General features: G+C 49.6%; 3 protein-coding genes across 4 annotated transcripts; 2 read left to right on the top strand and 1 right to left on the bottom strand.

The window, feature by feature from the left end:
- Positions 1-23: 23 nt before the first annotated feature.
- On the top strand, positions 24-13,298 carry EIF2A (eukaryotic translation initiation factor 2A). 2 transcript variants are annotated; one of them, XM_071438288.1, is made up of 14 exons: positions 30-134; positions 1,152-1,221; positions 1,507-1,581; positions 2,199-2,317; positions 3,360-3,459; positions 3,830-3,912; positions 5,100-5,173; positions 5,322-5,466; positions 6,456-6,572; positions 8,962-9,533; positions 10,815-10,931; positions 11,766-11,894; positions 12,715-12,780; positions 12,856-13,298. In XM_071438288.1, the coding sequence occupies exons 1-14, from the start codon at positions 107-109 to the stop codon at positions 12,919-12,921; spliced, it is 1,761 nt and encodes a 586-aa protein (XP_071294389.1). In that variant the 5' UTR covers positions 30-106; the 3' UTR covers positions 12,922-13,298. The 2 variants fall into 2 exon arrangements, with proteins under 2 accessions (XP_071294390.1, XP_071294389.1); XM_071438289.1 differs by lacking the exon at positions 10,815-10,931 and having other exon boundaries at positions 24-134.
- A 43-nt stretch (positions 13,299-13,341) lies between these two features.
- SELENOT (selenoprotein T) lies at positions 13,342-19,609 on the top strand. The gene is made up of 6 exons (XM_071438300.1): positions 13,342-13,604; positions 14,735-14,845; positions 15,912-16,038; positions 17,300-17,387; positions 18,098-18,249; positions 18,890-19,609. The coding sequence occupies exons 1-5, from the start codon at positions 13,357-13,359 to the stop codon at positions 18,220-18,222; spliced, it is 699 nt and encodes a 232-aa protein (XP_071294401.1). The 5' UTR covers positions 13,342-13,356; the 3' UTR covers positions 18,223-18,249; positions 18,890-19,609.
- Positions 19,610-19,806: 197 nt separating this feature from the next.
- On the bottom strand, positions 19,807-25,537 carry ERICH6 (glutamate rich 6). Its single transcript, XM_071438291.1, has 9 exons — positions 25,197-25,537; positions 24,299-24,397; positions 24,065-24,222; positions 23,596-23,660; positions 22,376-22,806; positions 22,154-22,239; positions 21,656-21,808; positions 21,162-21,387; positions 19,807-20,749 (listed from the first exon to the last, which is right to left on the bottom strand). The coding sequence occupies exons 1-9, from the start codon at positions 25,407-25,409 to the stop codon at positions 20,483-20,485; spliced, it is 1,698 nt and encodes a 565-aa protein (XP_071294392.1). The 5' UTR covers positions 25,410-25,537; the 3' UTR covers positions 19,807-20,482.
- Between the last annotated feature and the right edge of the window lie 78 nt (positions 25,538-25,615).

The following is a 25,615-nucleotide window of genomic DNA, read 5'->3' as shown; positions in this document are numbered from 1 at the left end:
GCGCACGCGCCCCGGGCCCCGCCCCGCCCGGTAACGTGGCGCGCGCTGCGGCCGCTACGCCGCCACCGCCCCGGAACCGGAAACACCGGTCCGCCCGCGCCTCAAGATGGCGCCGCCCACGCCGCTGCTCGCAGGTGCGTCTGGCCTGAGCCCGGGGCCGGGGCGCGGGAGATGGCAGCCAAGTTGGGGTGGGGTGGCCCGGGGCCCCTCCGTTGCTCCTCCGGTGCCCGTCGGTTTCCGCTGCGCGTTCCCTCCCCGGCGTGCGCTGCCGTGGCGTGGCCAAGTCCGGCCCCGGTCGTGGAGTTCTTGATGATGCCGGCCCCGGCGCTGGTCAGGGCTCGCCGGGCCCTGTGCTCGCTGGGCCGGGGCCGGGGCGAGCAGCGGTGCCCCAGAGGAGGGCCCGGTCCTGCCCCGGGCCTACGCCCGAGCAGCCGCCCCGCCGCCGGCTCCCCCGCCCCGCGGGGCCCTCGCGGCCCCGTATCGCGGATTCGTTCTCCGGCCGCGGGTGATTCACTCGCGGGTACCGGGGCGGGCGGGCAGCCGCTGCCGGCCGGAGCCCGCTGCCGTGTCCGCTGGGCTCCGCGGGAGTTGGCTGCCGCTTCTCGAGAGTCGTGTTCCCTTTCCGTCTCTCACTGTTTAAACTGCCCCAACATAAGGGATGCGTGTTGTCCTTTTCTGTATTTGTAAGCTTTAAACACGAGCCCGTTTCCCCGCACTCGGCCCCCTGGGGGCGGCAGTTGCTCGGGTGGATTTTTGGCTGCTCACTGCTGTCTGTTGTGAGTTTGGATCCTAACGAGGAGCGTGACGGGAGGGCTGGAGAACACGGTCAGGAAGGGCTGCGCTGGTCCTGAGTCACACCTCAGGTGTGTTAGGGGTTCCCTTAGGGTCTCTGGCGGCTGTGGTGTGCATGAACTCTGTACAATTGTACTTAGGCACGAGAAGGGCTGTTCTCCTGTGAGGCTGTGGCTGCCCACCCTGGGGCACATCCTGCACAGGAATGGCAGCTCCAGGGCTGTGTCCCGGCTGTGCCTCGGAATTTCCTTATAGCAAGTATGGGAAGCGCTGTGCATGGCTCAGGGTTCACAAGTTAGAAAATCACCTGCTTTGTCAATTTCCTGCATTTGAAATGAGTTGTTTGTTTCCCCTTGCAGTGAGAGGCTCCGAGGGGCTGTACATGGTGAATGGGCCCCCCAGCTTCACTGAGAGCGTGGCATTCCAAAGGTACTGCTGGCACTGGCACTAAAGAAATTGCTTTCTGTAAAGTAAGAGTAGACTGTGGAATTGAAAAATATGTGAATATAAGTGAGTTCACTGATGGCGTGGAAGGCTTTGCACTTGCCTGAGCTCTCACTGCCAGGTGACAGTCCCTGGGCAGGGGTAGCAGGGACTGCACTGTGACACAGGGCTCCTCAGGAGCACAGCAGGAAAGCTCTTGTGTTGGTTTTTGTTAAGGAAACCTTAACTATGGCACTATTGGGTACTTATGTACATTTCTTATTTCTTCAGGGATTCTGGAAAAAATTGCAAAGCTGTTGCTTTTAGCAAGGACGGCTCCCTCTTTGCCTGGTGCAATGGAGAAAAGTGGGTGCATTTTATTATCTTAATGTTTAGCTTGTATGAAATGTAATCAGTTATGCCTCATTTACTTTTGTCTGTGTAAAGATGATTGCTGTTAATGCAAGTGTTTGCATGTACGCTTGAAATGGAGTTTATCAGATGAAATATTTTGTGTTCTTGGTGCACCCATGATGCACCCATTCTCATGCAGTCTGGATATGCTCTCTTTGTTTGGTTATTTTTTTATTTATGGCTCCCAGTACCTGGTCTCTGGGATTAATCTATTAGTAGAGTCTACAGAAAATAATGAGTCTATTCACCTTGTGGACATTACAATACAAGGTTCCTTTTTTACAGATCAGGTACATTATAGAGCTCAGTCTCATATTTAGAGCTTATGTGTTGCATATAAAAATACACATTATGTTTTGACCAGTGGTTTCTGTCAGGCTTGGGTGTCTGGTTTTAAAATGTGCTCTTGGAAAAATTTAGTAAAAACAAGGGGGGCAGGGGAAGCTCTTCCAATTCTGTTCCGTGGGCCAAATTTGAAGCAGATCAAGAAGAGTCAATGCTGAACAATTCTCTCAGCATTAATTAACTATTGTAAGCATGTTTTATTAAATAGCATCTTTTGGTTCCAGAGTCAATGTTGTTAATGTCACCAGAGCTGAGTTACTGCATTCCTTTGATCTCCCAAAGACAGTTTGCCTTGAATTCTCGCCAAAGAATAGCGTTCTGGCAACGTGGCAGGCCTATGCAAGTGAGTATTGTGCCAGCTGGGGAAGCTTTGCGCCCATGCCTGTGGCCTCTGTAGTGCGTGTGTTGGCCAAATGGGCAGTGCAGGAAGGTGCAGGAAGTTGTGTGGGCAGTCACAGCACAGTGGAGAGGGAGGGATGCCGTTGTCAGAGCAGCTGGCGTTGGGCACGCTCACCCACGCTCTGTCAGAGTGCTCGTGCTCACAGTCACTCTGTCACTCAGGCACGTCTTTCCTAAGCTTTGGGAAGTGGTCCTGGTGCCACCTGGTGTGCCCTGCAGGCAGCTCCTGTTCTTGGGTAGGCAAGAGAGATGGTATGCTGTCCTGGAGAGCTGTGTCCTGCCCGGGGCCCATGGCTGGAGGGTTCTCCATGTCCAGAGCCTTATTCCCTGCTCTGCATCCCTGGGGGGTTTGAGATCCTGGTTCTGAGAGCTGCAGTCCTGCCTGAGGCACAGACAGTGTAAATGCTGCCTTGGGAGGGAAGAGCTGGGCAAGGCTGGGCCTTGGGAGCTGGCCAGGCTGTGGGGAGACTGGGAACTGGGACAGGCTGTAGGATAAGACAACATCACAAGCTGTGAGCTGCTTTGGGGCTGCTGTAAATCACTGACAGCAGCAGGCAGGCTCTGCTAGCCTGGGTAAGGAGGAGAGTACAGACAGCTTAAAAGCAGCAGAACCATTTTGCATGGCTTGCAGAGAAAGCAGCATTGACTACAGTGGAAGGGACAAAATCACCTCATTCCTGTGAGAGCAAAACACTGGAGTGGAGAACATGCCTCCATTGTTTGCCCTGAGGATGGTTTTGGGTTTGGATTAAAAAGCTGTGCAGGTGTTGGTTGCAGGCTTGCAGTGGGGAGTAGAAACCCTGCACTCCAAATGTGAGTTCTTTCTGCAAACAGACTGAGGTTAATAGGCACAGCAATCAGCATTCATGGGCTTGGTCCCTCAGGGGCAGAAGTTGCATGCTTGCGAGAAGTTCACGCAGAACCATGAGATGGGATGTTGGGGTGAAGCAGATTTAAGCTTCAAATACCACTATGTTTTTTTGCAGCTGCTAAGGATGGCACAGCAGGGGTGCCCAACCTGCAGCTCCATGATCTGAGAACGGGAAAGTGCTTAAAGTCTTTTGTGCAGAAAAAGATGCAGAACTGGTAAATAAGCCTTCCAGATGCTAATTGTTTACAAAGAAATGTGGTTTTCAAAATCTGATCCAGGTAAATGGAGCTGTTAGTGTGGTGTTGGCTTTCAAAGCAGTGCCTGCTGCCAGCTGAAAGCCAGAGTCTGTGCCTGTGAGTGTCTGTGTGTAGTTTATTGTAAATTCACTCTCACTTTGCACCACAGGGGAAAGCTGAGCAGACAATAACTAAGTCCACTTGTACATTTTTGCTGTGCAGATGTCATTTATCCACATTAAATGTATCATGTTTGAACATACTGGGTTCACAGTAGGGGGAAAAAACAATCCTGGAGTGCTAATGATGAGCATCATTTCATGTTTGTGACTTTTCCCTTAATGTGCAGGTGTCCTTGCTGGGCAGAGGATGAAAGCATTTGTGCCAGAAATGTGAACAATGAAGTGCACTTCTTTGAAAACAACAACTTCAGTATGCGAGTATTTCTCTACATTTCATTCCTTCTATAAATGCTGCTACTTTTGAGGGGTGATTTTTGTTTTCAGGTTTTTCTTTGTTTCTTCATTTGCTTGCCTTTTATTTTAAATACTGCCTACATTCTATTTCAGTTTGAAATTCAGAATCATTATTTCACTTTCTTATTTATCTTTTCACTGACTGACATGATAGGAAATGCATCTGATTCTCAGTTAAGAAGGCCTGATTCTATATTGTTACTCATTTAATGAGAACCAGGAAATTGTTTTGTAGAAAATGTGATCTGCCATTACTTCCTTGGGTTGTGCATATTCTGTCAATAGATTGCTAAAAATGGCTCATTAAAAAATTGGTGGCAAAAATGAAATAGTGAAGCCTGAAGATTTTTACCACAGAGATGTACTGTTGGTGATAGAATATCTGGAGTCGATGGGTGTTTAAAAGGGAAAGGGGAAGAAAAAAGCAGAAAGATAAAAACTAATTAGAACAAAAATGTAAAGGAGTGAAAAGGAAACAGAGGGGAGAACAGCAGCATGTGGTTTTAGTTTTGTATTTAGTTTTGCATTCTTTGTTTTGTTTTAAATATAAAGTTGATAGAGGAATTAGGGCTACAAGAGGTTCAGTTTCCTGAGAATTAGCCCTGGTGATGTTAATCAAGCTGTGGGAAGCACGGAATGTCAGCCTCAGCAGGATGTCTGCTGACAGTGCACGTTCCTGGCTGCAGTGGAGCTGTGGGGTGATGCTGTTGCCATCAGTTGTTTGTGGGAAGGGGCAGTGCTGAGCCCTGAGCAGGCCTGTTGGGAAGAGTTATCCCATGGAGGTGTGAGGGGAGAGCCCCCGCCTCTGTGTGATGGCACCTGAATGTGACTGAAGCCAGCACAGATAAGGTGAAGAATATCTGCTTCAAACACAGGCTGCATTCACCTTGGGTTCAGAGGCTTCCTTTACTTTTTGAACTTCCAAGTACTGAGTGCTGAGTTTCAGGCATGGGCTTGATTAAAGTTGGTTTTGTAGGTGAAATAGGAAAATAATAGTTGTTTGCCTAGAAAAAGAGATCCTTTGTGGTTGTCTTTACTGGTCTGTGTTATCCAGGATAGAGCCCCATAGAAGGATGTGGTTAGGACATCCAGGTAACATGGTTTGTCGTTAACATCAGACATCTGTGACCTTTTTCATGGCAGATACCATTGCAAACAAGCTGCATTTGCAGAAGGTCAGTGATTTCGTGTTGTCCCCAGGAGCACAGCCAACCAAGGTACTTCTGATCCAGCTTCCAGTCTTTTTTTTTTTGTTTTCTTAAAAATAAACCCCACTGTGATTTTAGTACAGTTGTAACTATTTTAGTAACTATGCCCTGTGCTACCAAGGCTTTAACCTGCAGTGAAATCTCATGGCTGTTTCAGGTTGCTGTTTATGTCCCAGGCAGCAAAGGTGCTCCGTCCTTTGTCAGGCTCTACCAGTACCCCAACTTCGGGGGCCCGCAGTCAGCACTAGCCAACAAAAGCTTCTTTAAAGCTGACAAGGTGACAATGCTATGGAACAAAAAAGGTATAGCAGCTATGTACTGAGACTTCTATTGTGCTCATTTTGGATTGACTTTGTGTGCTGTGTGGGGTTTGTGTTTAATTTGCATATGTTGATAAATCCTGAGGGCAGCCATTAATGCTTTGCTGAGGTGCATTTCTGCACACCCTGGGGTGCTCAGCACTTATCCTGTGACTTTCATAATTTTTTGTGTTGTGCTTGAAAATATTCTATACATGCTGGTAAATTTTTCAGTTGAATGACAAATTCCTATATAATTTTGCATTCTGTGTCAGTAATGTAATTGGATTGTAAACATAACAACCGTTCATGTGATGATATGATCTTAATCTGTAGAATCATCTGTATGCATATATATGATAACTGGGGTGAGCTGAGAGGCCTCTGTGCTTGGTTGTTTGTTAGCAATGAGCTGTTTCAGAATGATTTTGTACAGATCATTTTACTTCAACCCACGTAGTTTGGAATATAAAGGAGGATGTTTCACACATGTAGAAACCATGCTTGGGGACTGTGAGAGACAGCAAAGATTGTTGCTCGAGACATTTTGGAGTGCATGTGTCTGTGGGAAGGGGCAGGCTGGGCCTTGCCCTGGTGAGACAGTGCCCTGCTCTGCACCCCCCACAGCTTTGGGTAACAGATGTGCATACAGAAGATGTTGAAAAAATGTTTTGGTCAAGGATTGATCAGGATGTTTGGTTTCTGCCATAGTTTAATTTTTTTTTAATAGCTGCAAAGGATGTTCAGTTGCTTGTGATCTAACAGTAAATGAATAGACTGAGCTGATGTTTTCCACCTGAGGAAGGAACGTATTCAGTGCTTTTGTGGTAGCATTTAGGAAAAACTCAATTCAAAAGAGAATGATACGACCCCTACCACACAAGCAACCAGCAGGAGCTCATAGTGGAGCTGGTTTTGCTCAGTCAGGTGTTGAGTGCAGTGGCTGCTGTGGTTTTCAGAAGCTGTGCTGCAGTAACTGTGTGTGTTCCCAGCCACAGCCGTGCTGGTGGTTGCCAGCACCGAGGTGGACAAGAGCGGTGCCTCGTACTACGGAGAGCAGACGCTGCACTACCTGGCAGCCAGCGGGGAGAGCGCCGTGGTGCAGCTGCGTGAGTACGGGCCGGGCCGGGCCGGGCCGGGCTGGGCCGGGCTGGGCCGGGCTGGGCCGGGCCGGGCCGGGCCGGGCTGGGCTGGGCTGGGCTGGGCTGGGCTGGGCCGGGCTGGGCTGAGCTGGGCTGCGCTGGACTGGGCCGGGCTGGGCTGGGTTGGGCCGGGCCGGGCTGGACTGGGCCGGGCCAGGCCGGGCTGGGCTGGGCTGGGCCGGGCCGCCCTGCAGCTCCTGCCTCTGCTGGGCTTCTTAGTCTCATGAACTGACCTTTAGAGCAAAATCCTCTAAACAAAAAATCATTCACCTTTTTTTTGTTGTTGTTGTTTGTTTTTTACCTCTGCAGGAGGATGTTGCTTTTTTCTGGGTTGGTGTGGGGTTTTTTTCACTAGCTGGATTTTATTACCTTTGATAGACTTACCGTCTTGATGTCAGTGGCATTCAGTTAATACATACATAAAGGTTCCAGTTAATACATACTGATAGTTTGACTGGGAAGGTGTTCAGGTGCACAGGGAGGGAGCTATACTCATTTTCTGAGAAAACACCTGGACAGTGGAGCCAGGTTGATGTCTGAGAATCCATAACAGGCAGGAATGTGTGTCACCAAACAGAATAGTCCTACCTGCACTTCAACATATGCAAGATACTGCCCTCAATGAGCCAGGGCAGAGGGACAGCAGTGTTTTGAAGTCTGTCAGAAAATAAAACTCCTTTATTTTGTATTGTAATACTGAAAGTGTTTTAAAACCTAAAAATGACATATTGGAGGGCAGCAGATGAATGTGCTTAATTCCAGTGTCTAGCTTTAACTGGAAGTCCATGCCTTAACTTCTGCTGTGGGGGTCTATTTTCCTTCTCTCAAGCTCTTGCTCTTGTGTGCAAACATCTGGCCTGCTTGGGATTATAGAGGCTAGTTTGTTGGGAGTGCTTGGGAGCACTGGGGGTGACATTGACCACCTTTGCTGGAGGTACTGTGAATGTAACTTCCATAACAGTGCTGGCTGGGAACATTTCCAGTTTGCCTTCTGCTGCAAAACTTGTGGATGAGTACTGTGCCACGTTTCCCCTTGACAGTAACTGCCCTGGGGAAGGAGAATTGGGGTCATGACTCAGTATATAGAATCTCTTTGGGAGTAGTTTAACCCAGCTTACAAGTAGAGCACTACTTGTTTAACTACATACCTACTAAAATGTTCTTTATTTCTACTGCATCTGTATTTAACAGGAAGTCTTTTCATTTAATTTAGCTATTCCTTTTCAAGGAAAAGTCCAAACTGATTAAAGCAAGTGGTGGGCACTTGGACTGAGAGTGCCTGCGGAGGTGGATCTTTTTTGAAGTGCAGTTTTGAAGCTTTTTTCCACTCAGGCATTTGCAAAGGGCTTTTCATTTTCGACTAAGATGTGGTGCTGCTGCAGGCTCTGGCAGAGCTCTGAAGCCTGCATGGAGCTGCCCTCATCTCTCCAGCTGTTGCTGTCACCAAATATCATTTTCTGTCACCTCTGTAGCTGAGCTGCATTGAGTTAATGTCACTGAAAAGGTTTTGAAGGGGAACACACAATGTGATTATACATCCTTGTTTCTAAAGATAATGAGACTTCAGATTGACAACAGGCATGAACCATTTAACTCAGTTTGAACATCTTGGGTCAACTCTGGATTTAAGGATTCAGTAATGCGTTTGGCATTTATCTGAACTATGGGTGAATATACCCAGATGATGAAAACTTATAATGGCCTGTGGTTTGTATTTACCTCTCGGTATTTTACCTGAGTTTTCATCACTTATTCCTTATTCTTCAGTATATCCTAATGTTCCAACCCCCAGAATAACTTCTAACAGCAGCAAGTTTTGATCATTGCATGTAAGGCCATTTTTGTGTGCTCACCCACATTAAAGTCTGACTTATAAAATATTGTGCATGGGCATAGTCCAAAGATAACGCAGGTCACTATTGCTTACCTCTACAAAGCTGAACTACACAATATTTCTTAGATTAAAGGAAGAGGAACTATTATCCAGCTGGTATAAAACTCCTGTTTTTGCAGGTTTCCAGTGGGACAATTTGAGAAGGTCCTGAGGTCATACTTGAGGAAAAAAAAAAAAAACCGGAATTTTTTTACATGTCAAGCTATGCTTACTGTTAAAGTGTTGGTGCTGGCCCTACAGAGGTAATTTGGAATGACTGCAGTTGTTGTTGCAAACCGTAACTAAAGTTATCAGAAGAGACAAGGTTGTTTTTCCCTCTGTTGTTAGCAGAATTAATTTTCACTGTCAATAATTAGAATATAGCATTTTAGCAAAGCATGAAGAGTCACTATGGATTTTATTTTGGCTTGCTCTGAAAAAACGCAGTCTCCCAACAGTTGCATGTTTTTCCTTTTCCTTTAGCCAAAAACGGCCCTATTTACGATGTTGCCTGGAGCCCCAATTCTGTCGAGTTCTGTGCTGTGTATGGTTTCATGCCTGCCAAAGCCACGGTTTTTAACCTGAAATGTGACCCCGTGTTTGATTTTGGCACCGGGCCTCGCAATGCTGCCTACTACAGCCCCCACGGACACATCCTGGTGCTGGCAGGGTTTGGAAACCTTAGGGGACAGATGGAAGTGTGGGACGTTAAGAACTACAAGCTGATTTCCAAGCCGGTGGCCTCGGATTCCACGTACTTCGCTTGGTGTCCCGACGGGGAGCACATTGTGACGGCCACGTGCGCTCCCCGGCTGCGCGTCGGCAACGGCTACAAGATCTGGCACTACACGGGCTCCGTGCTGCACGCCCACGAGGTGCCGGCTGACCAGGAGATGTGGCAGGTGTTCTGGCAGCCCTTCCTGGACGGCGTGTTCCCGGAGAGAGCCGTGCGGTACCAGGCGGTGCCCGGCGAGCCGCCCCGCGCCCAGCCCGGCCCCGCGCAGGCGTACCGCCCGCCCGCCCTGCGCAACAGACCCGCCACGAGCTCCAAGCTGGTGAGTGGCACTGCCCCGCCGCAGCCGCCCGCCTGGCTCTCGTCTCCTCGGAGCTCGGCCTCGCGGATCTGCGTGCTTTTGAGGAGGAGCATGAGAACAGTGACCAGGTTGACAGCACTGTGGGGGTTTGGAGGGGTTTTGGTGACCTTCTTTGGCACTCTGCTCACAGTTTGCAAGAATGTATGCTAGAAAGCTCTCATCTCTTTGGCCCAAACACTGTCCTTTCACAAAGCATTTGCAAACTTCTGTAATGCTCTTTGCAACATGCACTGGAACACTAAACTCACATGTGGTGAAATTGAGTACTCTGGTTAGGACAGAAGCCTCTGATCTGGGTGACTTCACCCCGCCAGTTCTGAACCCAGCCAGCCTGGGGCTTGAGTAGCCTCCCAACAGCCATTCTTTCTTGGGATTTTTGTTTTTAATAAGGTAAATATACTTATTGGAGATTGGATCATTAGCAAGTCAGCTGCAGCTTAAACACATTTCAGTACAGTGATCTGCTTGTATAATTAGTTTCTTTCTGCAGGTTTCCAGAGTAGGCTGAGTAGTAACTAATTCCATGTAAAAGCTGTATCCTTGGTGTTTGGGTCCCGGAGAGCTTTGATTTTGAGCCCTGTGCTTTTGCAGGAGACTGCGAGCAGTCTGTTGTTAGCCATGCTGAGGGCTGCTCTCACAGACCATCCCTGAGCAGAGGGAGTAGGGAAAAGATACAGTCAGTAAAATAATTCTCCTTACTTATATGGGCAAAAGGTTTTGTCACATGCATTAAAAAAATACAGTGCCACAGTTGAGAGTTATCTTAAAAACACCAAGCAGCCCCCTTTCTCAGCCCCCACTGCCTCCCAAGAACCCCCCATCTCCCCTCCCAGCACTCAGCCTTCCCCTCTGGTCATCAGGAGTTTGAGTTACAAAGCTGTCAGCAACAGCAAAATGCCAGGCTTCAGTCATTTTGTGATAGGTTATTCTTCTTGGATTTTGTTTCCTTCCTGAGATAGAAAACAATGATTTTGTTTTCTTACTGGAAAACTATGAAATCATTGGGGCACATGGGGTAGTCCCATGCACACTTGAGTGGATGAGTTTGAAACCCTTTTCACCTTTCTTTGGCTGTTCCAAGGAGTGCGTACTTTTTCCTCCACTTTCTTTCTTTCTTTTTTTCTTTTTTCTTTTTTCTTTCTTTTTCCTTTCATCTTTGTGTATGATGTTGTCTTAGGTAGGTGTTAGGGTTTCTGTGCCAACATGGAATATGGAGTTTTAACCATTTTGCATGTCCCGCAGCATGAAGATGAGCCACCCCAGAACATGAAACCCCAGCTGGGAGGCAGTGATAAGCCAGTGTCTAAAATAGCTCTCAAAAATCAGAGGAAGCATGAAGCTAAGAAAGCTGCTAAACAGGTACTGCAAAAGTCGTCGTTATAAGAATCACGTTAATTAGTTAATTAGCTTCCCCAAAGGGCAGGGGTCAGTCTCAGAGCAGTGGCTTGTGCAGCAGTGTGGGAAGGGCAGCAGAGTTTAACCAGAGAAGAGCAGCTACAGAAGGGTGATTCAATAGTAACAGCTTTGCAGAGTCACTGCAAATGTTAGCTAAAATCAGTGTGGAGACAAGGTGATCCTGGCTTCTCACATCCTGCAGAATGTGGTTTGGTTTTAGGTAGGAGGGAGGAACAGGTGGGTGCTTTGTGTTTCCTGCAGGTCAAGGCTGAGGTGTGTTTTTAGGGCAGGTCAGAGACAGCCTGTCTGTCACTTCTGGACTTACTATTCATTGACTAGGTAGATAAAAGTCAGCTTTTGGTATTAGCCTTCCAATTACTACAAAACTCTGCAGCAATAATTTCTTTAAATGCTATTTTAAAAAAATTCTAGCACTGCTTTTGAGCCCTTTTTCTTTGCTTCACAGGCAATGACCCAGTCTGCTTTGTAAAATATTTGTGTATGTATTTGTCATATCACCCTTAAACTGGTGTGTCCCTGTGCTGTGTGTGGTTGGGATCTTGAGGAAGTAGAAATTAAACAAGAAACAGCATGTGAGCTGTTCCAGATAAGCCTTTGTCCATGGAAGGCAGATCAATAGATAATGCAGTACCTCAGAGCAAGCCATCCTGGATTTTGGAATACATCCAGCAAACTGGGGAAAGAAGGAATATTAAATGGATCCTAAAGTGATTAAAGACATTTTTCATTCTCTTTGTAATCAAAGGTATTTTCTATATTGTGTTTATGTGTCTACAGGAGGCCAAAGCTGATGCACACCAAGGCCCTGCCCAGGTCAGAGCCCCACAAAATGCCCTACAGAACACTGTGCCAGCCATGACCACGGGAGATCCTGAAGTGGATAAGAAGATAAAGAATTTGAAAAAGGTGTGAAGAGATTCTTAGATTTCTAATAGACAGTATTCCTCCAAGGGCTGGTCTGTCACACCTAGTGCGAGTGTAAGGTGAGCTGAGTCCAGGAGGATGCAGGAACCTTCACGGAATTGTCCCAAATTTGTACTCACCTCCCTTTGCCCTCCTACCTGTGCAGCCATCATGTGCCAGGGTTCCTGAAGGTCCCATCAGAGGTGGCAGTACAGGGAGGAGTTTCTAAAACTGACCTTCAGGAATGCTGTGGAGGTGCAGCCAGTCCCAGCTGAGGGTCAGGGTGCCCTGGCAGGTGTTGGTGCTCAGACAGGAGCTCTGTGCATTCCGTGGGTGTTGGGACCTGCACCTGCCAAGGGAAGAGTGCCCTTGTGGCGTGAGTGCAAAGTTTACTGCCAGTCTTGAGAATTCTTGCATTAAATAATTCCAGAACAGAAATTGTTAAGTTCTGGCTAGAGAATCTTTCCCATTTATCTTGCTGCCTCCTGCTGCTCATAGTCTCTGGATTAACTTTCCAGGCTTTTTGAGGAGAATGTGTGGTGAAGAGGGATGGTGATGGAGTAATTTCCAGTTTTGGATCTAGCCCTTCAGTGAGACAATGCCTGGTGTTTGTATCTGAGATGAAGTACTGCTGTTCCTAAGTTCTGTTCCTGAAAGAAATGTGTGTTATGGGTGGGAAATTCTGGGTGAAGCATCTGGAGATGCTCAAGGGATTGTGCTTTCCATAGAGACCTGCCTCCAGACACATCAGCAACTTCTAAGAGTTATTTCCTGTTCTTGTTTCACCAATATTTTTGTTTGTTTGGTTGGTTCTTTGTTTCAGAAACTAAAGGCAATTGAGCAGCTGAAAGAACAGGCAGCTTCTGGCAAACAGCTGGAGAAGAATCAGGTACGATTGAGATCTGTACAGTTTATTCCAGGTTCATTTTACAATAAGCTACATCTCTGAAATTTTCTGCTTTAGGTGGAGAAGATTCAGAAAGAAGCTGCTCTCCTTAAGGAACTGGAAGACCTAGAACTGGGTGTTTAAATCTTCCTCGAGCTCCAGTGTGGTGCTAACACAAAGTTCATGCAAAATGTAGTTTTGTTAAACATTTCAGCAAATGACCAAGGGTTCGACAGTCCACAGATTTGCTGCTCATTTGCCTTTAAAAAAGAGTTTTCCTAAAGATTTGTGCACATGAAGCCATGAGCAAGCGATGAGTATCCATCAGCCAGTTCTGCTGCTGTTCCAACGAGAAATGCGCTCCTTTTCTGAGAACATACTGCCTAGACCAGATTGTTTTTCCTTATTTGGGTGGGAGAAGGGAAGGCGACAAAGACATTTGATAGCTTTATTATATTTAAGAAGAGATGCGATCTTTATGCGATGACGGGCTGTAGATAAAATAAAGAGCATTTATACCAGCGAGCTGTCGGAGCGCTGTGTGGCCGCCAGGGGGCGCGCGGGGGCGGGGCTCCGGCCATGGCCCCGCCCCGCCGCGCGCGTGACCTTGGCGAGGCGGCGCGCGCGCGGTGCCTCAGCGGCGGCGGCGGCGGCGGCGAGATGCGAGCGGCGGGGCTGCGGCGGCTGCTGCTGCTGCTGCTGCTGCTGGCGGGGCTGGCGGCGGCACCGGGCGGCGGCGGCGCCGCGGCGGCGGAGCAGGGCGGGCTGCCGGCGAAGAAGCTGCGCATGGCCTACGCCACCGGGCCGCTGCTCAAGTTTCAGATCTGGTGAGGGGCGCCCGCCAAGATGGCGACGGCCAAAATGGCGGCGTCCGCCGGGCCGTCGCCTCTCCCTCCCTCGTTCCTTTTTCTTCCCTTCTTTTCCCTCAGCGCTGCGGCGGCCTCGCTCGCTCTTGTCCATGGAGGGGCCTCCCCCAGGGCCAGGGGCCGCCTCGCCCCAGGCGACCTGTCGGGGAGCCCGGCCTTGTTGGAGCGTGGGAGGCGGCACCGGGCCGCGGGCGGCGGCTCTTTCAGTGGGTCCTGCTCTACGGCCACTCGCCATAAAATCGCGCTTTTCGGGCCCTTTAATGCCGTGTATGGCGTTGTGCTGGTGCGGGATTAGCGTTTGGGAGGAACCGATGTCTTAGCAATGGCTGTAATTTTGTGTGTTGGTTCTGTGCCCGTATTGCAGTCGGTGCGTTCGGGCACCTTTGCACCTTTCCGGCGGTGTTGCCGATGGTGTCAGCAGCACGGAGCCTGTTGGCGGCGAGAAAACTCCACAGGCCCGGAGCACTCGTCACTACGGTTCCCGGCCGTCGGGGTGCGCCGGGCCAGGTGGAGGCCGGAGCCGAGCCTGGGCGGGCCCTGCGGGTCCTTGAGGCACCGCAGAAGCGCTCAGCGAAAAGTGCCGCGTTCGGGGTCTTCGGCGGTTTACCGCAGTTTTATAGAGGCGGCTGCTGAAAGGCGAGGCAGAGGACAGCTCGGGAATATTTAACTCCTGCAGTTTCTTTGTCGTGCTGACATAGAGATGGCTGGAAAAGACATTGCCTGTCTGGACAGTCCCAGAGAGGGATTCAGACGTTCTGTGTGAAGACTTTTTCGGCACAGAACAAGGGATTGCTTACATTGACTTCCTAAATTAATCGTAACTTTACAGATTTTTGCAGGGAAAGCGTGTGATTTGATGCTTAAGTGAGTATTTCCAGAACTCTGTGTCTGTGCTGGGATGTGGAGCAAATCAGTGTCACACCCAGGGCTTACCTGTTGGGATTTGTGATGTGTAATTTCACTGCAGATGAGGTTTTCTCTGTGCCATAAAAAATGTGAGTTCTATTTTAGTTTGATGGGGCTCTGAGGAGGGTGAGTGCTGCTGAGCAGCGCAGCCCTGGAGCTGTGGTGACCATGCTGTCTGTGTTCAGTGTCTCCTGAGGCTACAGGCGGGTGTTTGAGGAGTACATGCGGGTCATCAGCCAGCGGTACCCAGACATCCGAATCGAAGGGGAGAACTACCTTCCTCAACCTATCTATAGGTGAGCGTGTGCCTCATGCTGTGTGCTCTCTGTCTGTCTGCTTTCCACTGCTAAACACATGCACTCACACTGAAATAATACTGAAAATATAAACTTGAAGGGATTTTCTACTGCGATTGCATACAAGGACGCTCGTATGGTTTTCTTGTATGTGATTTTCTGCCCTCCAGGTAGCTGCCTTAGTTTTCCATACAAGTATCACTATCTGTATATCTGTATGATGAGGCCTGTCATATCCAACCTAAAATAAATTACATAACTTGTTTTTGAAACAGTGAATTTTCCTAGCTTTTCTTCATGCTGTATCTGGACATAAATTCAATTTGTTGCTCAGGCTTATGCACTTAGTGACAAATGCCTGTAATGGGTTAAGGACACAGAGGAAGGAAAAGTTCAGTGTTAACATCTGAGTCAGGGAGAGCTCACCTCAGGTTAGGGGCTGCCAGAGTGGCCTTTGCTGCAGCTGTGGGGGGAAAGCCCAAAGAAATTCAGAAGAAGGCAAAACAGTGTTATTCCTGTTAAAGCAGTGTGCCCACGCTGGAGAGTGATGCCATAGTTACTGGGTGGCTCCTGGAACGCTCGTTGGCCCGATTTCTGGCAGGGTTGTGGTGGTGGGAGGCTGCGGGGAGCAGTGCCTCCGCGTGGGCTGGCTCTGGGGAGTTGCACATCACTGGGAAATGCTCCACAGGAAGTGGTGCCCGTCAGTCAGACATGTCTGTAATATGGCACAGCTTTAGAAACTCAATCTGTTAGCCAGGCATAAAAGCAAAGTCCCATTTGAAGTCTGCTGAGGAGCAAAAGAATCTGTGTTTTACAGGAAGGTGGCATTCTGGGGTGCTGTGCAGAAGCAGGGCCTTATTGGAGGTGTTGTTATGTGTGTTGCTTTTTTGTTTTGTTGGTTTGATTTGGTTTGGGGTTCTTTTACAGTGAGACAAACCGTGGAAAGTTTTGTACTTCCCCTGAAACATTTGATTTGACATACTGTCTCCCAGTGATGTGAATTACAGTTGTGTGTGGTGAAGTAGGAACTGAACCTTCAGTCACTGGTGTGTGTTGTCTCCAACAGGCACATAGCATCCTTCCTGTCTGTCTTCAAACTAGTATTAATTGGCTTAATCATCGTTGGCAAGGACCCTTTTGCTTTCTTTGGCATGCAAGCTCCAAGCATCTGGCAGTGGGGCCAGGAAAACAAGGTAAAGGACATACTTCTTTTAATCTAAAAAAGCAGCTTCAGAGTTACTTCATGAGGGTGTGCTGTGAGTCCCTCAGTTCTGACTGATTTACCTTTCATATGCTGCAGCCTTACAGTAGAATAATTTTACCAGTTGTGCTTTACGCTTTTGACAAAGCCAGGTGTGCTTCTGTGATCTCTTTCCAAGCTGCTGCTACTGCAGAGGGGCAGCTGAAGTTAAAGTGCTGACAAAGACGATAAAAGAGTTCTTTATTTTTTAGGGCTCAAGAAGAGCATTTCAAGCCAGTATTGTTGATGTTAAAATTACCGTTTCCCTTCTCTGTTGTCTCATAATGGTTTTGCAGTTGATGCTTCCATCAGACTCCTGATAGATTAGGCAGCAATTAGAAGGGTGTTAGAAAAATGAAGTTGAAATGTTGTGGGTGTTTTTGGAGAGCAGACTGGCATGACATTGTGGGAGAATATTCCCATGAGTCAGTACTGATGATGCCAGTAGATTCAGGGTTTTGTACTCTGATTTAGAGTAACCTTGTTCCAGATTTATTCCACTAAACTAAACTAATTTACAGACCTTCATGCTGAGCTGCCTAGTGCCCTGTGTCTTTCACTGGCCAATTTGCATGCCCAGAAGCTGTAATATTTCCATTTGAATTAAATGGGCCAGCTCCGTGCTTGGCTGGGCTGGCCGCAGTGCGTGGCTGTTGTCCCTGTGCCAGGTTCTGTGGTGTTGCAGTGACTTGTGCGAGTGTGCCTGTGAACAGGAAAAGGAAATTGGAGAGGTGCTGGTGGTGAGGGAGGAGCTGCACTGCTGAAGGTGCTGTCCTTTCCTCCTTAGTCACCCATGCACAGAGAAAATTCCAGATGAAGAGCTTGGAGGTGTGCAGGAGGGTCGGTGGTTCCTATGCATGGGACTTGCCTTGCTCTGCTGTTTGTGGCTGGGCCCTTGGCTCTGTGATCTGGAGATTGCTGTGACAGTGACAGGCTGTGTCTGGGGACAGTTGAGTTCCCATGTCACACTGCCAGCCCCCTGCAGCTGCCTGTGCTGGGTCCAGAGGCGTGCAGAGGCTGCGAGTTGGATGGGGTTGGAGCTGGTTTGGTGCTTTTCTGGGGAAGGCAAGGTGCAGTCTGTAAAAGGAGGAAAGGGAGGTGTCTGTAGATGGGAACGTTCCTTGAGCAATGACAGGGAGTTCAGAGGCACCTGTGAACAACAGCAGGTGTGCCTGACATGGCTGAGATCTGTGTGGGTCTTTGTTCCCTTCCAGGTGTACGCCTGCATGATGGTCTTCTTCCTGAGCAACATGATTGAGAACCAGTGTATGTCCACTGGGGCTTTTGAAATCACTTTGAATGGTGAGCTCAGACTTTGTTTGAGGGGTGTCACGTATACACATGTGAGGGCTGTGGGGTGTGGAGAATGAGGGATGGTGTCAGTAAATTTGTGATATGTGGAAATTGCCATCCATTTGGATCTTCAGGTGTTGTCTATCAGAATAAATAATGAAAATCATAAGAGTCTTATAAAGCAATTTATACAGATGTCAGATATTCTAGAACAGGTCTGTAAAAACTTTCTCAGAGGGATATTTGGTGCCTTGGAATAACTGTGTTATGTTCTTTCTTTGTGTGTGATGGGCATTAAATAAGAAACCATCAGCTAGGGGCATGTACTTTCCAATTAGATGCTTTTCCTGTCTGTTCTGCAGCATGCTTTAGCTTTGGAATCCTAAAGAATCCATTACTATTACCGGATTATCAGTACTGATGGACAGCAGTACTGATTTTTCAGGTAGAGGGGAATGTCAATGGATATTCTACACCTCTCCATCAATATGATACACTTCTAAATGGAAGCATTAGACACTTTGCTCTCCTAGTTGGGCTGGGATTCAGCATAGCCAGAGGTTGGAAGCATTGTTGATTCGGATGCTTTCCTCAACATAGATCAGTACCAGCTCAGACAGTTTCCTAGAGCTTCTCAATTCCATGTTTACACCAGCTCGGCCTGTTTTCTGATGCTCCCAGTGTAACGGTGCTTCTCTCCCGTGTGTATTCTGCACTAGATGTCCCAGTGTGGTCTAAGCTGGAGTCTGGCCACCTCCCTTCCATGCAGCAGCTTGTACAGATCCTTGATAACGAGATGAAGCTCAATGTGCACATGGAGTCAATGCCCCATCATCGATCATAGCCCCATCGATCAGCACTGAAACTTCTCGTAAGTCTCCTCCAGTCTCCTCCAGTGTGTTTGCCCATGTAAGACAGGCACGCCGGAGACTGGATTTTAGCATTGTGTGTTTGTTCAGTTAAATGTTTTTCTGGAGAACCAGCTCCCATGATGTTAAAACTGCCACATGTGGTGTCACAGAGGCTGTTTGGGTGGGAGGTTTTGGGATGTGGCTCATTCTGCCTGTCTCAGAGCAGGAAGCTGGCATTCCATGATGCAGGAGAATGTGTGTTACTACAGGCAGAAGGCCTAATGTCAGTGAAGCTGTGGTGCAGAGATCAGGAACACTGCTTTGTGCATTACAATTGCCTCTGTCCTGGGGCTTAAGGTCTCCCTGGCTTTTAACCCAGTTGAATTCCAGAGCCTTGGGGAACAGGATGCTGTCTATTCCTTGCTTAACCCTGGAGAGCAGAACAATGTCATGCTCTGGTGTCCTGCCCCATTCCTCTGCAAAAGCTCCACAGCTTTTGGTAGCGTGGAGTTCACATCCTGTAGGTACTTTATGACCAAGCACTTCCACGTCCCTGTGTCACCTGTGGCTTACGATTCCCCACCTTGGGGCTGGCTCAGTGCAGGTGTGCTGCTGTGCTGCAGGGCTGTTGCTGACTCTAACCCAGGTGTCTCTCCACAGGCATTGGGTGGTGGTTCCCGGGCCACGTGCTGCAGACCCATGAAGGCCTGCACTGAAGACAGCTGCTGTTGGTGCAGGCTGGATGCCTCTCTTGCAGCCACGTTGTGCCTCCTGGACAAACACTCAATGAGCCCTGTTTCAGTGCTGGCCAGTCCACACTGCACAGCCACGAGTGCAATAATACTGTATAGTTTTTTTAAGACTTCATTCGACCAGTTCAGAGATCAGAAATGCAGGCATTACTAATGGTAACTTATTTTATATTCATGTTTCACACTATGGCAGATTGAGTTGATACCTAATTTTTCCTTGGAAAAAGAGAAGTTTGTTTAATCTGTTGTATTTTATATGAATTTATGTTTTTGTAGTTTAAAATGAAGTTATAGGAGTGTCTGATATTGTCCTAAACTGTTGAGTAATTGATAGCTGTCTATCAAATCTCTTTAATGTGGTTAAAACAGGTTTGTATATTTTTCAAAATCTATGGCAGAGTCGAACAGTGCATTATATACTGAATTATATAAGCAAAATTATATGCGGAATTGTTACATCACTTGGTGACTTCAGTGAAAATTAAGATCAGCTGCTCTTTAATCATGTGGACCAGCTCCAGCAGTTCTTCCTTGGCCATTTGAGAGATGAGCTGGGCCTTCCTGCTGTCCTGAACAGAACCCAAGAACATTAATTGAAATAAAGAGTTCCCATTTCCTGTGTGAAGTACCTGGTTTGTCACCGATGGACATTCTTGGAACTGCAATTGAAAAACTGCATAAAAAGCCAACTTTCCAAAGTTACTGACCTTGTATTTGTCATGTGTATGCCCCTAAGAACCTCCAGTGTGGGGAAGGGTACATGGGGCTTGGTCTTATCCTTTAGGCACCTGCCACAGTTCAGGTGTGGCCTCCCTGGGGGAAGCTGGCCAGGTGCACCCCTAGTTTCAAGGGCAGCTCTGAGAGGCTGCAGCACCTTGAGCCTCTAAACACCCACGGATAGCTCTGTGTTTGCAGTGCTTGAACCAGAGCCCATCGCAGGCTGCAGCTGGTGCTCCCTGGAGCCAAGCATAGGTGATTGCTTTGGGCACTCTGAGGGCATTTGTCACTCTCTGTGCAGGGAACCACCCTGCCTTGTACCTGCAGCTGGCTGAGCTGCCGTAGGCATGGGCACCAGGAACACCTGGGGCTTCCTGCTGATGCCACCTTCTTATCAGGAGCGGCAGAGCAGTACCTGTGTAGCTGTGCCAAGCCCTGGCTCAGCTGTGCCTTTGTGCCTTGTGCCTTCCCGAGGGCTGCGGTGACTACTCAGCTGGGGCTGGAGACAGAAGGGGGCCTGCTCAGGAGCAGTGCACTGCTGTGGAGCACGGGATTGCCTGAGCAAAGCCCTCCCGTGCCTCTGTGGCCAAGGTGCTGTCACTGCGGGCTGGCACCGTGCCCTGAGCAAGACCCATTTGGGGCTGTGTGGATCAGCCCTGGACTGCCCTTTGCTCTGCACCAGGGCAGGCAGGGCCAGAGGAGAAATCCTGCTGAGCATATGCAGGTGCCACAGTGTCAAGGGACTGTCTCTGGCTCATTTTCCCTTACACCACACACACACTGGTCAGAGCTGCTGGGCATTTACTATCGCCTTGATGGAGTTGGCCAGCTCATCACTTATGTCAGCAGTCATGCAGAGCTCCAGGATCTTCACAGCCTGGCTGATGAGGTACATGGGAGGCTGCATTTTGTTCCACTGCTCACTGGAGGGGAAGTTGAGGCATCCCCGCATCCTGTTGAAGAGCTGCAGGATCTTCACGCGGAAGGCGAGCAGCAGCAGCTCGTCCTCACCCAGCCGGGCTGGAGGAGGCAGCTGGCTGTCGGTGCTGACCTGCAGAACAGAGCACATGTGGCAGCAGAGCCACCCCGGCTGGGCACGGGGCTTCCATCTCCAGCAGACAAACCTGCCCCTGGGACAGGAGCCTGCGGAGGAAAGGAGCTGCCATGCACCCTGCCCACATGGATCATAGAGCCAGGGTGACCTTGGGGATGTTGCCAGGCATCTGCCTGGGAGTGGAGTCCCACACTGTGGCCCCTTGCAGGGAGCTGGGGCTGGCAAGTGTCCCATCTCCATAGGAGTGGCAGGAATATGTGCATCTCCACAGCTTTCTTTTTGGGGATGGAGCATGGGACAACATAGGGAGCATCCGTCACGGGATACACAGGATAAGCACAGAGGGAGGGGAGCTTCCCTGGCTGCCCCACTCCCGCTGTGGGGAGTGGCTCAGCACAGGAACAATTACCTGCACTTTGGTTCCCATGTTGAGTTTTGCTTGTCGCCCCATGGCGAGGAAGGAGACGAAGATCTTGTCCTGGGCCAGGATCCTGACCCCCACGTAGTGGTTCAGGGAGATGAAAATGGGGCTCAGTGGGACCTGGGGTTCTGGTAACAAGTTCGGCCACATCCACCTTCTTACCCTGTTGCCTGCTTGGTCCAAATACTGCCCACCCTGCATACTCATATTTATCCTAAAGAAAGGGAAATGGAAGCTCTGAGCCCTGTAAGCTCTTGTGGCAGAAGGTCTCTTATTCCTCTGAGGGATGGGACAGAGGCACAGCAGGGGTGGGGTCTGTCCCACCTCTCAAGGCACAGCTGGGTTGCCTTGCTGCTCTGGGGGCACCTGAAGCAGGGCCTATGAGCTGCTAAATTTGTCTCTTTTTGGATACTATTAAAAATAGTCTTTACGGCCTTTGGAATGTCAATGCACAGAGGAGACAGCAAAGCTGCTGAACGCACCACTCATCTCCGGAAGGGTAATAGCATGTGCTCCTGCCATCAGACTGAAACAGTGCTCGGATTTTGGCTGTCCTTGGCTCGTCTTCCTGTACTATGCACATCAGCTGGTCTCTGGCTTGTGCAATGATGATGGCCAGGTTTCCAGATGGATAGCTGCCACTAGGTAAGGTGTTTGTAACCCCCTGCTTTGCTTGGTTGATCTGTTATTACACACTAAATACTTCTGAGTACTACTTTGGAGTGTAAAAACTGATACATTACCCAGAGCACAGTGTTAAAAAGTGTGCTGCTTCCTTGGGCTGGGTCTTGGAAGCTACTGCTCATTGGAGCTGGCTGTTCTTTGAAACCTCAGCCCAGGAGCTGTGTCAAGTTTCACTGCTGCTGCTCCTCAGAGCAAGTGGGATCGATGAGCTGGGTTGTAATAAAGCGGACGGGGACACACTTAAAATTAATAATAGACCTGGACTAAGGCAGGCAAGTGAACCCTGTAAAGGATACAATAACTGTGATGTTCCATCTGGGAGCATGGTAAGGAATTTCTTTCCATTTTTGTAGTACTTCTGCACCAATTTACCCTTCCCCACCTAAGATTGGAAGGATAAAATGGATGAGGGCAGTCTGGCACAGCTGCCCTGTGAAAATGGGCACTGCCAGGCTCTGCCAGCTTGGAGTGCTGACATGTCCAAGGTGCTCCCGTCGCTGTCGGCCGCAGGTACCTGCCTTCTTCCCCAGAAGACTGAATTCATAGCAGAGGACACTGCGGGACATGGGCTTCTTGTCGCGCTTGGGCTCTTTCTTGGACTCAGGCTCCTCTTCGGGCTGGGACTCGGGCTCATTCTCCAGCTCGGGCTCCTCCTCGGGCCAAAGCTCCAGCTCGGACTCCTCCTCGGGCCGGGGCTCTTCCTCAGGCTCCTCCTCGGGCCGGGGTTCCAGCTCAGGCTTCTCCTTGAGCTGGGATTCTGGTTCAGGCTTCTCCTTGGGCTGGGATTCTGGTTCAGGCTTCTCCTTGGGCTGGGGCTCGGGTTCAGGCTTGGGCTTCTTAGGCCGGGGCTCGGGCTTGGCTGCACTTGCAACAGGCACTGGTGTCCCACCTTCGGGAGATGCGAGCTCCTGGGAAGGCTTGTAGGAAGCGGATGCAGCTTGCTGTAACCCTGCAGAGCACAGGGAGAGGGCTTCTGTGCAGCAGAGAGGGTTGGCAGTGCCCCCCACGGGGCTGCCCGACACCTCTGCTGTAACTGGGGGAGAGGGAGTTCCTGGCTGAAACGCTCCATCCTGACAGTCTGTCTCGGCTATTTTCTAACAAGGGCAGTCCAAAGTGCTCAGCTATTTCAGAGCACAGAATTATGATAAAAGATAGCATTTTTTTCAGTTACATATATACACACATTTGTGTAAAGAGCAACTTTTTGGGATAACATTTGGCTCCACGCACTGGAACTGACCATTTGAGATCCCAGTGCTCCAGAAGCCTCACTGCCCTGCCATCCTCTCTGAAAACATGCCCATATCGTAAATCTGGTTCACCTGTCAAAACTCCTCTATCCAAAGGCTGCTCAGTCATCTACAGCCTGGACTAGGAATTGATGGAATATCCACCTGATCAGGCAAAATATGGGCAAGACTCATTTTGGCAGTTCCTATTTCCTAAGGGCTTCACTTTGCCAACTCATTCTCTCATGTCAGGTTCTGTGCATCTCAGCTGGAAACATCACAGATACATACTGAAAATCATTACAAACTCTGTGCAAAGAGGATGTGCCTCCTCTTGTGCTCATGTGTGAGGACAAGACTTGGAATGATTTGTATCTAATTTAATGAGATTGCTTATCTGACAATGAACGAACATGTTGCTGTATAAAATCCTCCAGTTAGAAACCAGCAATTCCACTGAAGGCACTGTTGAGATAAATAAACAAATCCATAAGGAAATACCAGCTCACCTTTAGTGGCACTCAGCCTTAAAGACTGGTCAGCCAACTCTCTAGCCAGGTGTCTCTTCTGCTGCCTGGAAAATAGAAGTGTTAGAAAGCCACAAGTAGTGGATACCCCTGCTTCAGGAACACAATTTCTGAATCTATTTTTCTCTCTGCTCACAATTCCAAGTAATAAGCAGCACAGCGTCACCAAAATACTCATACCTCAGCAGAAAGGAATTGTGCCCACACAGATTCCAGTGAACAGACTGCCACTGCAGTGGCATCAGCTCTGCTGGAAGGAGAGCTGAATATTTTAATGGGGTTTGGATCAGTATTTTATGTGAAAGAGAAGGACCAGAGAGAATCAGGACTGGTGCCTAAAGCAAAGGTTTTTCTTCTTTCATCCCTCTCCCTGTGGTTTCTTAACTCTCCTATTCCCCTCAAAGCTCCCCGTTGTTCATTACACAGACCTGATCCCCAGTCCTCCCAGTACCTCTGGCTGTCTTGCTCCTTTGACAGCAGCAGGTTGGCTTCAGAGCTGAGGGATTCCTGGGTGCTGACAGCTCTGGGAAGGCTGCTGGCATCCTCAAGCCTCTTCTTCTCCTTCATGATGAACTCATAGAGCTCCCGGCTGCGCTTGCAGCAGAATTTCTAGAGGGTGAGAGAGCAGAGCCGTGAGCGTGGCTATTCCACAGCAAACCCCTGCTTGTCCTCCCTGCCAGCTTACGTCCTCCTGGTCCTCGGAGAGAGGCACATCCTGGGAGAAGGGGAACGGCCTCAGCAGGTTGCCACAGTACTCGCAGGTTGGCTCAGCATCCTCCTCTGCCTGCAGCAATGGTGGGGAGAGCAGGGAGTAAGGACGAGGGGCACCAGCCCCCAGATCCCCAGTTAGCACGGTGAAAATGCAACAGATGTGACAAAGCACCTAAGGGCACTCACGACAGATCCATGTCTGGGATATCTTGGAATGACTCAAAACATTAGGTTCAGGAATCCACCAAAGAGAATAGCAGATGTGTTATAAATAAATCAATAAATGCCCCCAAACAAAGGGAATGATTGGTATTTGTGAGTTCTGCTCCTTCCCAGGGAAGCTGAGAGCACAGAACACTGGAGCTGAGGATTTGAATGCATTACAGAGAGAAAAACTCCAGTTGTGGGAGTTTCTGAGGAAGCACCAGCAGACTTGGTGATACAGAGCTGGTCACATCTGACCAGATGCAAAACAGGCTGACAGCAGGGTGTGTTTTGAGGATCGGTACTGGATATCCTGAAACAAAATTCCCTTGCTCCCCACCTCATGCCTTGAGTTAACTCTTTGGTAACTTTGCTAAGGGTTACGGGGAACTTTGTGCCCTGCTTGTATTAGGTGGCTGTACCTATTTATATACATTTTGTGTCTGATTTAGACAAAATATTCTGCTGGGAAATTCTCAACAGAGGATGCAGCGGGGAGGGGGGGGGGGCTGCATAGCCTCTTGGTGCCCAGGCTGTTTCAACAGCCTCGCAGAAGAAAAACCTGTCATGAAGGGGCTCCTTTGTGGGCTCGGCAAAGGGCGTTGGTTCCCAGTTTTCCACATAGAACCGTGTGAATGAAGCAGCGGGGAGTGCCCACCCCAACTGACCTCGTGGTGTACGTTTGCCTCTGAGGACTCGGGTCTGTAGGCCAGGAGGGTGGGCAGGCCCGTGGGGGTCGGCTGCGGGCCGGCCGGGGGTGTCCCGCACTGCGGCTCTGCCGGGTGGTGTGTGCCCTCCTCGGGGGCCGGGGGCCAGCGGGGCCCGCCCGCCGCATCGTCCGCCCTTCCGCTGGGCTCCGCGGCCCGGCCCGGCCCGTCCATGCCCGGCCCGCTGCGCCGCCGTCTCCAGGGCGACGCCGGGGGCGCGGGGCACGCCGGGACCGCGCGGGCGGATCCGCCCGAGGCCCCGCCCCGCCCCGCCCGGTACCCGGTGCCGCCCGGGCCGCCGCTGCCCCGCGGCGCTGCTCCTCCGGGCGGCAGCTGCGGCTGCTCCGTTCCCCGTGCCCGCCTCGGCGGGGCTGCGGGCG

The sequence above is a fragment of the Agelaius tricolor genome, unplaced genomic scaffold (assembly GCF_023055355.1).
Source record: "Agelaius tricolor isolate 1412-34295 unplaced genomic scaffold, bAgeTri1.0.p SCAF_12, whole genome shotgun sequence".
In the NCBI taxonomy this organism is placed as follows: domain Eukaryota; kingdom Metazoa; phylum Chordata; class Aves; order Passeriformes; family Icteridae; genus Agelaius; species Agelaius tricolor.
The sequence above is the reverse complement of the archived record's forward strand: the minus strand, read 5'-3'. Positions and strand labels throughout refer to the sequence as shown.